General features: G+C 38.8%; 1 protein-coding gene across 1 annotated transcript in view; it reads left to right on the top strand.

Moving 5' to 3' along the window:
* The window catches only part of LOC122575476 (suppressor of lurcher protein 1), a 299608-nt gene that overhangs the window by 275873 nt on the left and 8984 nt on the right, over positions 1-14751 (top strand). Inside the window, exons 7-8 of the mRNA XM_043744480.1 lie at positions 7538-7745; positions 14158-14402. Of these exons, the coding sequence (XP_043600415.1) occupies positions 7538-7745; positions 14158-14402 (453 nt within the window). The remainder of the gene's footprint in view (positions 1-7537; positions 7746-14157; positions 14403-14751) is intronic.

Raw genomic sequence — 14751 nt, forward strand, 5'->3', positions numbered from 1 at the left:
GTAACAAAGGAATATTTGATTTAATTACCATCTTTCGGCACGGACTTTGTTCGCGCGCGCTGCTCTAATATACACAAATGAATTTTTATAAATGAAATACCTGCATATTTTTCATACCAACGATTAATTTGTTCTCCGTGCTGAAAAATATAAAAAGCTTGGATTTCAGAACAAACGCGAATAACCATCGATGCTTGAGCTTGTTCAAACATGGTAGCGCATACAACTCCGATGCCAATCTATTTCTCAGCTTTTACGGAACCGATCGAGATGAAACGTACCTTCTTTTCTTTTCCGGGCACTAAGCTATACAGCAGAGAAAACCCCATCAAAATCCGTTCAGTAGATTCTACGTGATGCTAGTACAAACAGACGAACAAACAAACAAACAAAGAAAAAATCGAAAAATTAATTTCTTCGATTTCATAGCTTATAAGCTGTTCCCACAGCAATTGTAGCAATTCACGGACACGACCCTCCTGCTGTTCTACTATTTTATTACATACATAGATTTAATGTCTGATTTAAATCTCTGTTTTATTACTTTCGCTTTTATAGGTATAATTAATATATCAATATTAATATAATAATCGATATAATAATTACGTGAATTAAACATTGACGTACGTTAAAATGTAGCATTACTTCTTTAAATATTCCGGAACATTTTACATCGATATCGTTTGCGCCTCGTGAAACTTTAAACGAAGAGGAGTACGCGTCACAATTTTAATTGCGTGCCTTGCGATTTCATTTGTTTCGGTCCGTTTGATTTTCCACGCGCGAAGTAAATAATTCTAATAATGGAGACTAATTTATTGGTTAGAAAGTTGGCCACAATAGGCAAGACATAATTTCATTTTGTAATTGTTCCGATATTAAACAGTTATAATTTACTACTTTGGGTAGTTTACCGAGAACTGAGTAAGCTTTCTTTATTTCTGACATTTAATTGATAACGACTGGTTATTTAGCTGGCAGATTACTGTTGTAGGAGTTTCCAACCACTAAAGCTAACTGCAAACCGAATTTCCAAATGGTCATTAATTTAATCGCCAACCGTATCTAAGTAATAGTCTGGTCACTAATTTCAGTAATTAAACGAAACTTGTGCCTTCCGTGTGCAAGAACTATCGTTTATTCGCTAGTTCGAATAATACACACTATATGGTACATCTGTTATAACATTTTTCTACTATGCACAGGAAATTAATCAGAAACGTATACATTTGCCGCTCTCTGTATCCATCTGAATGCTGTTATTTGTACTTTATTCCTGTGTTTTTCCTAATGGCCATTTAAACATGCAAAAGTTTACAGAATATACATAAAATATCTCGATCTTGATTACAATTGCTCGATATTTGATAGGTGAAACGAATTTCTATTTATATTTCATTACCTTAATTATTGGCTTCGTAAAGATATGAATTTGCGTAAATAGCAACGCGACCAACATCGATCCTAAATGTAGTATCTTCAATGGAATATAATGTTATTGTATCCTAGCATTTGTAGTTTATTTACAATGAATGGATTGTACAAATATAGACAGAAAAACGATGGTAGTTTAATATGAACTAATCGCAACAACACGCTACAATCTAGACGACTCTCGACACAACGGATCCAACGTTTTCTCTCACGCGGACCACACTCTCTCGACAACGCTAACAGCATTATATCGACAACGCAACTCGCACTCTCTCTGACTTCTCGATTCACAGTCTTCGACTTCTCAACTCAAACTGCCCTGCTCTCGCATGTCTTTTGTCTTCCCGTAGACCCACCACACACGTGTCCTGCGACCGCTCGTGGCCAAAACCACGTAAGACCTTTTCTATGAAACTATTCATTTGAAGGACCGACGACACATTGATGGGCCTATCGGCACCTCGGCTCTCGGGACATTGTTTACGGTTTAAAAACGCCTCGGCTCTCGCGACATTGTATGTGACTTACCCCCTAACTCCTAGGCCTTATGTCCGCGATACTACATAAATGATGGAACGAAAGAGACGTTGAAAGGTCGTCGTTTTATTTTTCGATGATTTCTTTCTCAGCGGCTCTTCTTCTTTCGCCAGCGTCTTAAAAATTACATTAACATGCAGGAGGAAAGTATCTTTGGATGAATAAGAGTTGGGTGTAGCATTTACTTCGAGTGAAGCCACTTCGCCCGAAGCGTTCCGAACACTTTATCATGCAGTCACTTTCTTTCCTTTCTCGCAAAGCACACAGCTACGAGTAAACGACACACAACGCCTCTGTAAAATTAATGCCGAGAAAGACTATTAGGTTTAGGAAATAGAGCTTCGAAACCAGTCTTTTGCTTCTTTTCTAAAACAGAATAAACCTCAAAGGATGGAAAATTATCTTCTACTCCGAAAAAAAAAAAAAAGAAAGAAAAATAGATGCGTAGGACGAAGGAGTTAAAACGAAAGGAAGATGATAAAAATTGTTGGTTAACGTGAAGCAAAAATTATTATTTTAAGGTGATCGGATTTATTTTAGAATCTTTTTCGTACGCTGTTAAAGAGAAAGATAGGTCGAGGTAAAATATTTCTAAATGTATCGTGAACATTGGCTAGTTGGTTTAGTTGATCGTACGATGAAAAATTACATTTCAATTGTGGCAACTCTTCAATCTACACATAATATATAGCTACGTAATAAACATGTGCAATGATCAGAATAACCTTTTCGCAGTGTATTGAAATTACGATATAAATATTTAGCTGTTCAAGCGTGATTCTTTCATTTACTTCGTCGTGTAGCAGAGCTAGCAGTGACGCTATTTAGAAAAAAAGGATACGCTATCGGGAAAACGAAAGCTTTGAAACAGCAAAACATATCAAGCGACATAGTAATACGTATTGGAAAATATAATTTATATTTAACACGATATCAGCAGAGATTAATTAATCGAGAACTATGGGATCGCGTTTTCAACAATACCGTGGATACGTACGGTATATTAAAATACGATGTATCAAAAAGAACAGGTCCAGGATATGTTTGTGTTTAATACGTTTAAGTCCCAGTCGAGTTCAAGCTTCGGTCCGTGTTAAGTTTACTTTTGGAGATGTAAATGGAGAGACGTAACCGGAAGCCACGCAAAGCCGCGAGGCATGGATCACGCACAAGACAATAAAGCAACGATACGATATCATCTAATGTATCTAATCGAAGGGCAATAGTTCACCGATGTTTGATTGGAAACTGTTACGATGACAAATAAAAGTTTCAACGGTATTACGATTTACATCCATCGATAAAACTTGAAAAAATATCTGCAATCCACTCTTGGCGAAGATCGATATCTTCTCGTCCACGGTTTTACACTAGTTTAACGATGAACATTGCAACGGGAAAAGTTCAATCCCATGTGGCATTTACGTTCGAACGAGGTCAGTTCGCCGGAAGCGTTTACACCGCTTTATCACGCAGTCGTCCTCTTCTCGAACTCGCATGCTCACGTTGAACGAATAGACGAAGCACATGGCTGTTATAACAAACGCGACTAAGCACAAAAGTACGCGGTGTCCGCGAAAGCTTATTACTCGATGTTTACAATCGCGAAGAAACTTGGTCGGCGTACATAACGGCGGAGTACACTTTACGAACTCGACAGGGAAGTTTCAGCCGCAGAACTTTGCCGGCCATACTCCGAACGATTTCAAACGAGGCCTGACGACCTCCCGATCTTATAATTAACCCATTTCGCCGTGGAGCTTTAATTTTCGGTCGCCCGTCCGAGATTCAAAAGTTGCGATTCGGTAACAGTGGCGTCGCTGAACTACGGCAGTCGCGAAACTTTTATCGTTTCGACGGATGAAACGGTTCTGGCGGCGTGAAATCCCGTAAAACGATTATTTTCTTACGCAATTTATCGCGTATAAAAAGAGGGAAAAACCGTGAGAGACCCGACATTTCATTGGCTACGAAAAGCAACGAATGTCCTCACCTTTAATTCTAAATTAACCACGCGAATGACAAATGCATTGCAATTAATATATTTGATGAACTAGTAAATTCGTTCGCCTTTCGATGACGCATGTGCTCTTCCGATCACAAGTTCGACGCATGTTAGAATCCCGAAAGAAACAAAAATGACTTCCTCAAGTAAATAAATATTTTAGTCGCGATAATATTTTCTTATTATATTTCAATCGCAATTGATCGTATTTAAAGATAAAAGTTGTAGTTATAATATTCTTATTTCCTAGAGGAACGTACGGAAAAGTTTGTTTCGCGCAAAGGGCAAAGGGTAACTCAAACTTTCGAACGGATGTTTACCTGGAAAAGATCTTGAGGCATCCACGATAGCAATTTCGTAATTATATTTGAAAGAAATAATCGCATTTATTTGATTTTATTGACTTGCGAAGAAAAGAACGTTTTAGGATTAGACTTCAGCCGCTTTTTACGGCAGCATTAACGTGATTTTCTTTACCGATGGCGTTTTACGGTTAATACCATTAGCCTGTCAGAAACTCGTGATATTAAAACCATCTTATTGATTAACAATGAAAATGTCCCTCAATATTTACCGTGATATATTAAATATGTCTGGTACGCGTGGTTTATGCGCTCAAGTATTGGCACATCGAGCTAGATTGCAGGTTCTCGTATTTAGACACACAGAATCACCCATGAGTTGTATATTTATTGACAAATTGAAGCAGTTGCCCTGCCGTTTGGTTTTCGGACATCTAGTTAATAATACGTAAGCAATTATGCCTCTGTTTATTGATGCCCATCGTTACAATATAGCGATTATGACAGTGGTGCTTTATATTTCGACGCGTGGCTGTTCATTAGCGAACGTCAATATTTATTAAGCGTACCAGATGGATAGCAATGCCGTGCAGGCAATCACAAACATCACGAAGTGATCAAATAATGTGTAAATAACGGCTAATAAGAGTTTCTATGAAACGAAATTAGCCTGACCTGCAATTTGATTATACGAGACCGGATAAAATTATTTTCTGAATAAAGCAGACCAGATTTCGTTCTCATTAGCGAAGATAGGAAAATTTTCCTGCAGTTTTACGATCAATGGGCCATTTATCGTCTGCTGATATTTCGAACAACGAGAATAACAGTTGACATCGATCCAAAGCAACAAATACGACGTTTACGTTTTATTGTAATTCAATTTCCCTGTCGTTATAAAAACAACGATGCTGGACGTTTTAGTTTTTTTGTTTATAAGATGCATCTTTAAGGAATATCATAGTAAATAACAATTGAAAAGTTGTACAGTATCAATATCAAGACAGTGGGATCAAATTATATCGATCAAATTGTGTAATTATTCGTAACTTGCTTAACGTAGCCGTTCTATATGTTTTTTCTCTTTTCTTTTTCTTTTTTTTGAGATAAAGTAATTACAAGCAGACTAATTGTATTGCTTAAACTTCAGATATTTTCCGCGATATTTCGTCCGCAATATCCTCTTTAAAAGCTTCCATTTCCAACTCTCGCTGTATTCTACTTTCAACGTTTATTGACCAATAAAAGTGCTCTCGCCATCAAACACACAAAAACATACATCTGCCACCAACTAATCACACTAAACATTTAAAAAGTTCATCTACCGCACATATTCCAACGACACTTAACTTTGACATCTTCTTTAACGTCTATTACATCTACGTACGATGTGAATTACTATACTGTAGCATATAAATTACTTATATTACACTAACATAATAGTGGTATACTCTTAAACGTACTATTCATTGTACATATAATTATCGCACACTGTGAAAGACGAGCACAACCGCGTACGTTGCCGTAATATTTTAACGGTAATATACAGTCAGTGGAAAAAGTCTCCGTACACCCTTCGAAACATGATAATTTTCAGATAAAATTCTCTGATAAAAAAGTAATAAGAAGTTGAAAAAGGTGACCTTTAGCATTTCCTTCGCGATTCCGATCAGTTGCGATCTTTTCCACAGTTTTTCGTACACCTCATCCATGTCGGGTTCACGTTATTGTAATATCGAAAAAAGGGGGGTATAAGCCTGGTCTATTTAAGTTTCTCGGGATAGTATAAGTCGTACACAAAGTATATAACTTAACAAACACGAAGATGGTACCCCGCTGGGGGTAGCCACCCACGCGATAATCAAACAGCTAAAAAATTTCGCCAAATGTCCAAATTGGACAAATTGCGAATGTAAATTATTAAATAAAAAAAAAAAGTATAAGTCGTAAATTTAAGGTATAAACTAAGGATCGTAAGAGTGCTGGGGAAGAGAGAAAGAGAGAAAGAGTGTAAGTAAGAGTGTATGCCTTGGTGACGTCAAAGCTAAATGAGTAAAGGAGTAGGAGAAGGATGCGAGGATCGAGGATCGGCTATTTTTGACCTGAGAAGACAAAAGTTGGAAGCCCAGTGTCAGGGTAAGACGTACGAAGATGTTGTAGTCAGTTTTTGTATCGGGTATTGCTCGTACGGGTAAAACTGAACTTAACTTCAAATAAGTCATCCTTTCTTGTCCTTGCTCTAGGCCATATTTTGATACTACATTACGATTAGGGTTTAGGGATTAGGGAACGAATCTTCGTTCGGATTAGACACTGTTGTTATGCGACAGAGGAGATATTTACCAGCGCAGACATGATTATTACAGAATTTGACAAGTAACCGTGGTAATTAGATACTCGAGAAGCTAACGACAATGATCCTAGGTTCAACAACGAATCCGCGGTCAGCGGGATAACGAAATGCGCGTCCTTGCAAAGTCCAGGTCGTACTCAACTCGCTTGTCTAAGGTACAAGTGTTACTGAACTATCTCTTTGTTAAAACGTAGAATATCCAGCGAGCGTAAAGACGCTATGTAACTCGCTAATAAGACCTCACGAGAGAATGACTTTCCGTCACGATGATGCCGCAAAGGAAAACTATAATGGAGTGTGTCTAAGGACACGAGATCATCGGATTCGTGGAGAGATGCCTTCGTTCGGAAAGTGAGGGAAATCGTTAATTCTTCGAATAGTTCAAAAAATAAAAAAAAATCTCAAATCGTCTGTTATTCTGTTTAAAGGAAAGTGGGGGAAACTCTTTTGGTCGACTGTACATCACTTGCCATTTCAACAACTTCATTAATCAGTCGCCAAACATACAAATCCGTAATAAGACAGCTCGATCATTGTCTCTAGCCGTGTCGAAACATGCTAAACAGCCGTGTCCGACGAAGAATCGCTATTTCGCTTATTCAAAGCACTCTTTGAGCGATTTCTCATTACGCGAACGAACCACGGAGGAAGAAAGGTCGAACAAAGGTGATTCCAAGACCGATTCAAAGTTACCTTCCTTCCTTCTTTCCGCAATTAAATACTTGAAATAGGTGCGATTTAATTAACGAGCTTCAGAAACGTCATATTTACCGTGCGGAGGAACGTGCGCCCATTGGTCGCGCCTCAGCCGGAGACTGCTTCTACTAGAGCGCCAAGTTTATTCTCGGCTGCGAGCAGATTTAAGCCACGTTAACGCCACATTTTGTATTCTAACGTGTGTTTTAGACTTCGGCGTAACGACAGGCCGACAGGAGGCGCAGTACCCCTGTGCATTTGTTTACAACAGCAACGAGACACGAAACGGTACGTTCGCCTCGCCCAATTACCCGGGCTTGTACCCACGCGACACGGAATGTCATTATTTCTTCAATGGCCAGCTAAACGAGCGGGTGCATCTTCACTTCCACTTCTTCGACGTGGAGGGCGTGTCGCCGTAAGTAAAGAAACTCGATAAGACAATGCTTTAACCTACACGTTCCCTGATAGCTGTAGAATATTAGATTTATAATTTAAAACTTTCAAGATGATCATTACGCGTTAATGATTGTTATGCGTTACGCGGGTGGAGGATATTTCGCTATATATCTGGTTACAACTGTAACAAATTGCAAATTGTTTGTCCTGATATCGTTAAAAAGAGCTTGGAAATGATTTTGCAAGGGAGACTTGCGATGTTAACGCAAACAATGACACGTAAGTAGTAATTTTATACGCTTGGCAAATGCTACATATTATTACTACCCCTTTTGATGGATATTTTCAATTTACTGTTTATTATTAGTTCCCGCGACTGCTGTTTCCAATTGCTAATTTTTCATTGATTCGTGCTGTTCAGGTATATTCAAATATCTCTTATTGTAGTGTCTGGATACTTACGTATTTATAGCATATATCTAACGCGATACTTAAAAATATAGGAAATATTGGTAGGAATTGAATGTCATTTAGAGCGAATAATATAGTAGTTTTTAATTTTGTAAACATTAAAGACGCCCTTTGATTTTCATTATGACGTGGCTGTATTTGCAGAGCCTACCATTTTGCGACATAATTTTCCGATCGTGTAAATTAAATAAGAATTCAGAATCGGAGAGAATTATTCAAGACTGTACACGTTACCGTAGTATTTCATTTAAATAACTTGAAAAGAATTATCCATCCGGATGAGACGGATTTAAGTACCGGTATTCTATTCGTCATACAATACTGCACAAATTAATTCGACGTACAAAGAAAAGAATCAGCTAGTATCCATAACAATTTCGACAAAGAAGGAGGCTTGTAACAATTTATTTAGATAATACTTTTACTACTTCAATTTTTAAAATACGTTTTGTGTTTAATATTAAACTTAAAGCGCACGGTAGAAAGGGGAGAAAAGTGAAAAGTGAGATTAAAAGAAATGCGAAGAAACGGCGCATGGAACGGCACGCATTACGTTTCGTTCCGCTAAAATTAATATTTTATCCTGTCAGTTATGAAAATCAAGGGACTTCCTCGCTGAGATTTTTCTATAAAATTACTATAAAATCAACCGATCGTGGCTTTAATCTTTCCTAACAACGAGAAACATATATTCCCATGAAATTTACCGTTACAACGCGCATCTACTTTCTATTATTATTTATTCCATGAATATTTAAACACAGAAATCAATAATGTATATACTAGCGAAATCAGAAACGGCAATAAAAGTCACATAAGGGGAATCCTTCGAATCGCGTAAATGGGAAGGAACACGAACATCAGACAGGACAGATAAACTAGCTATTCGAGCGTGACTAGAATTCTATGTATCGATCCTTCTCCGTTTCCTTCTCGTCACTCAACGAGACTAGGTGAGACAAAGTGAGTATCCTTAGCCAACTAGAAGGCTACTGGAAGCAAATCGATGCTAGTTCGATTGGGTTTCCTGATGTAGTTCGACGTTCCACTAAATCAAACTACGTCGGACAAAGTTTCAAGCTGCTTATCGGGGACGAAGACTTCACATGCAAAGAGAATTCGGTAACCGATAGGCCAAAAGCTCATCGGAACGTAGAGTATTTGCATCGTGCTGACCAATTAGCAAGCACAGCTGATTAACGACTATCGGTGATGAGAGACGGAAAAGCTCGATGTAATCCATCATCTGATATTAGAACAGATTGCTAAGGGCTACGACGGCTACGTGGTTGTCTGTCAGATGGTTTCAACAACTGCCGCAATTGCTGTTTCTCAAAAGAAGATTTTCGCCTTCTTTGCCGTCAACGTGCAATAATAAAATTGGTGTTTCTAACTGTTGAGGTTATTAGATGTATAATGAGAGAGACGCGTGGATAAATTATAAGGTAGAAAAATATATCTGAAATACGGAAGTGAAAAGTACAAAAAATTGAAATAATAATATGAGCTGGTCCAGATCCGCACGCTAACAGTGTTACTCTATAACTGAAAAACCCCGAAGCCAACGTCGCCTGTCGACTGTTTATGGTCTGCCTTCGTGGAAGTCTTTTGTTTATACGCTGTCGATGGCTTCGGTGCTTTAGAAAGCTAAAAAGACCAGATGTAGAGTTTTCTTAAAAGCGGTGACCTTCAACATTAACACATTAACATATGGAACACTAGTTGTAGCGCTATTTTGTCACTTGGCGAGCCTTCCATCGTCAGATTCTTTCGTTCCTAAATTACAAACTACGTTAAGAAGGATCCTCTAAATTTATAGAGGGACTTTCAACGTTAATGCAACCGCTGTTATTTAAATAGAGAGTGCATGTAATGGTACGTATAGTAAACAATAAAATATAAAAAAGTTAATTGCGATCTAAAATGTAGGAAAACGGCCGGAGCGGCAAATCCTTACATGCTCGATCGTTCCTTCGATATTAATCGCAAACCGTAATACGGCCGATACAGAGCAGTAGCTTTGCGATACGAGGGAAAAAAAGATGTTTACGTAATAACCTAATTGGGTCGTATTAAATCGCCATCAATAACCACCTTGTAATACACCGCATCGTTCGTTACTGGAAGCCGCTAATTAGTCGTGTTTTGCCGATTTCTGCCGAACTTTTGAACAATAACACCGAGAGGAAGCACGAAGTAGGCCTCCTCTGTGACTCCATCGATTCTCTTCTCCCCGGAGAAATACGACCTGAATTTAATAATTCGAGGTCGACCGATATGAAAATCCTTGGAAGAAGGTACTTGCGTCTGTTGTTACTGATAAAGTAAATTCACGTATCACCAGCACAACGGCTTCGTTTCTGCTCCTCGCTTCTGTCTGACCTTCTTTCGCTCGAAAAACAACGCGTTCGTAAATATCGCGATTCGAACAAGACTTGAATTAGACGAAGCGCAACGCGAACCTGGCGATTCTTCGGGCGCGCGCGTTCATTTCGTTGCCGTCTCGCGAAGAAAAGATACATCCCTATCCGTAAATCCGGATGCGAGTAAACACTACGAAATATATGTTGGGAAACGTGAAAATCGAATGATGATCTATCACGGGAATTGCCACTTATGTCATCGGTGGAGGGGGCGATTCGCATGCTATACATCTCTGCTTCGACGATAATAGCATCATCATTCACGTATCAACATTTCTTACGAGCGCGATATATTATTTGCAGGCAGCGAATGCATTCTTGCACGGAAGAAACGGTCGCGTAAATCGTCGTTATCAATGTCGTACGTTCTTCGTGATCGCCGTTTCCTTCCGACTTTAATTACAGGACGCGGAGTCGTAGTATTTTCGGCCGCGGCTTCGTAATATTTCTGATATTTCCGCGGCCGCAATCCAACAGACGGTGGTGACGTGACGTTGCTGGTACCGACCTGTGCACGTTACCGTTAAAGTTATTTTCGCGCGGTCGTGGCAAACAAAAACTCGAACTTGGCACACCGTTGGCCGGCCGTGCGCTCTCAAATCGTTTCGCCGTTGCAGAAATAAAGCGTTATTTCTGACCGCCTCTGTTCCGCCGAGCTTTAATCACGGGTTACGTAATCGGGAATTCGTCGACTTCGGCGAAAACCCCCGGCGAATATTTATGGAGCACGAAGGCCGGTTACCCCGGAATATCCGAAAACAGAATATCCAGAAGGATATTCCCACTGTAAATACCGTGGATGGAGACGAGACCGCGCACTTACACACCTACAGATATCGAAATTATGCGCGGCAAGAGCCAAGATTGAATTACTTATGGAATTGCCGGCCCACGCAGCCACCGAAGCAATTTACGAGCAAGCGCGACGCGTCGCGCGCCCGGAAAAATCATTCGGATCTCCTCGATATTCGCCACGAAAGGTGAATATTTCAGCGACGCGCCGACGTCCTTAGTCCTCCATGTATATCAATTTACCGGTGATTGCGTAACACACGGCCTTACCGAAAATATAAATTTGCCAGACGAACGACAAACTTAGGACACCGCTGAATAATACATCCGCAATTGTATTTTATACGTAATAGAAGCGCGCGCCCCGGTTATACGGCGGACCGGTCATCCTTGCTGAAATGGGTGATGTCATAAACTTTTATGAGCTTACTAAATACGTGCTTTATCCGGTGAGATTGTATGCGCCGATGAAGAAATGAATTTCCTCGTCGGAATATAAACCTACGTTTCGATCATTCCAGCGTGATTAGTCTTTTTGGTGTACAGTGACAGGCAAAAGGTGTTTGTACATCGCTGTAATTAATTAGATCGCACAAATTGCGAACCGTTTGGCGATACGTACCTTTATATCGTTACGAAAATTTGATGCTTCTTTGATAAGAATTAGACAAGGGGATACGTTCAAATACTTTTCGTAGCCAGCGTGGATCGTTTTCCATGCTGCACACTGCAAAGATACGCTTGTCGTTCGTAAGAATCTGGACACTTTGATTTCTTTTTCTACATTTTACAATTTTATTTAACATTTACAATTAACAACAACGCGAATATTATTAAAGTATAGGATTTAATAGGAGACTAACGATGAAAACCGACATTCCCTATGATTTTATGAGACCAACGGATATACACAGTGATCGCAAAAGCATTTACTCTTCATTTTTGATAACATGAACGAAGAACGAGAAATGGGATACTTTTAGGGCGAGAAAGATGTCAATCGCAGTTTTTATTTCATTCGAATGACTAATTACTCGTTTCTACTGCAACGTTAACTCCCGCTGCGATGAATTATTGAAAGCGGTCTTTAACAAACCATACGACGATAAAATATTCATTGAAGATTTAATAATTAGCACTGGTATTTTAGAAACGATTTTCTATCGCGATTGCAGAAGGCAGGCGAGTTTAATATTTATTAATCGATACGATTGCACGCGAAATTAGAAGCAAATAATGCGTTTAAATTATACTCGATGTATACGTTATCAAATATCCTAGCCGATCGATAGCGTTGAAAAAACTGATAACTTGCGAAAGTGTATAGACACATAACGAAAGAAGCAGACTTCCGTAATAAAACACTCTGAAAATTGTGTAAACTTCGATTCCGTATTGTGCTCGCGTATTGTGTGTAGTTTTATACGCAGACATCGATACGCTTGTCCTCCTCCTCGTCGTTTCTTCGGTATAATATCGAACGCAATAACATCCCCTGCTACATTGTATTACTATCCAATTCATAAGATTATACCGATCTATGGAGGACGTTTTAAGAGGACAGAATATCGCAGGTCAGCGATTTCGAAGGGAATTTTCACGGTAGCAGAAAATACTGGAATTTTCCAGTATTTTCCCTACAAGCAAAAACGTTTCAACGTTTTGCACGATTTGTTTGTTGATTATATGCAACTGCTATATGGACACGCTTGGCCGACTTTTATGCGTTAGGTTGTCCGGAAAGTTTCTTTCGTTTTATAAGGAAACAATAGACGCACAATGTTTTCTGTTTAATATTAGTCTATTGAATTATGCACGAACATAATAATAGAAATAATATAAAACAGAAATTGTTTTGCTCATCTATTGTCACCTTATAAAACGAAGGAAACTTTTCGGACAACCTAATACAACTTCCTTGACGTTAACGATACAATTAGTTTCTCACTGTCAAAATATTTTTCAAGGAATAATTAGCTTCGTAGGGAAAAATTAGGAATTGCGCATCATCCGACTTTGACGTCTTTCCTCTAGATACGAATAATCGTCAGTAATGTCAATGAAAATCTATGACTGTTCGAAGAAACAACTCCTTACCATCGATAATGGTTACTGGTAACTGAAAAACATTTTCAATAATGCTGGTTACTAGCATCTGAAAAACATTTTCACCGCCAATATCGCTGGACACTGGCAGCTGGAAGACATTTTCACCGCCAATAACGCAGGTTACTGGCAGCTGAGAAACATTTTCAACGCCAAGAATGGTTACCGGTAATTGAAAAATATCGTCACCGTCAATAATCGTTATCGATGCTGGTCACCGATAAGAAAACAGATCATAGACATTCGTAATGCACCTTAAAATTAAAGTAAAACAAACATTAAATTATTATTTTCTAATCCCCTCTGTCTTTTTAAACCTCCTTTGATATAACGTTTAGCGATCGTTGTTTTCCATTGAAACCTACTGTCTTGCTCGCTTCTTCTTCGCGTTTCTATCTTGTCAGATATCATGCTTTTGAAACTCTTTTATTCGCGAAAATCGTGGAATACACAAATGGTAGGAAAACAACGAAACGATAGAACGAAATATTCGAAAACGATGTGTGTATATTTTAATAATTTTCTATCGAAATACAAGGTTCATTTCGGGTCATATAGAGAGGGGTACAGCAGGCTTAAAATTAAGTTATCGCAAGAGTCTATTTTTTATCTCTAAGATAAACGATGTTAATGTTACAGCTGCGAAGCGGTGTCTGCGAGCGACTTCGTCGAATTTTCGAATTACATGTCTAGGGACCGGAAGTATTCGAGGCATTGCGGTCAACAAAAGGAATTCGACGTGGAGAGCGACAGAAAGTTCTTTCGCGTAACCTTTAAAAGCAACGGCAGATACGATGGAACAGGATTTAACGCTAGCTATGTGTTTATGGACGAGGAAGGAAATTATACAACAAAGCCGCCGAGTAACGCGTCAACGTTAAAAGGTAAAACTAAACTTCCTTTTTTTTCTCGACGAGCAACTTTCGTTCCCTTTCTCTCGTGCTCGAATTTTTACGTTCCCTACACAATGCTCGGACGTTTTTTCCCTTTTTTCTTTTTCTCTACTCTATTCTGGTTAATTTCCGTACGACGACAGAGAAATTAAAATAAAATTTCTAAAATATTAATGTAATCCCGTCATTCTGATTGTACAAAAGGAAATTTAAATACGCCTTGTTTAAAGCATACACGAGAAAGAGAGAAGGCGCATGGTATTTCCCTGCTTCGTACGAAATATATAATTACGGCATAAGAAACGCAAGAAATTTTTTTTACAACGAAAAACGTATTCTA

This window comes from Bombus pyrosoma, linkage group LG15 (genome assembly GCF_014825855.1).
Source record: "Bombus pyrosoma isolate SC7728 linkage group LG15, ASM1482585v1, whole genome shotgun sequence".
Classification (NCBI taxonomy): domain Eukaryota; kingdom Metazoa; phylum Arthropoda; class Insecta; order Hymenoptera; family Apidae; genus Bombus; species Bombus pyrosoma.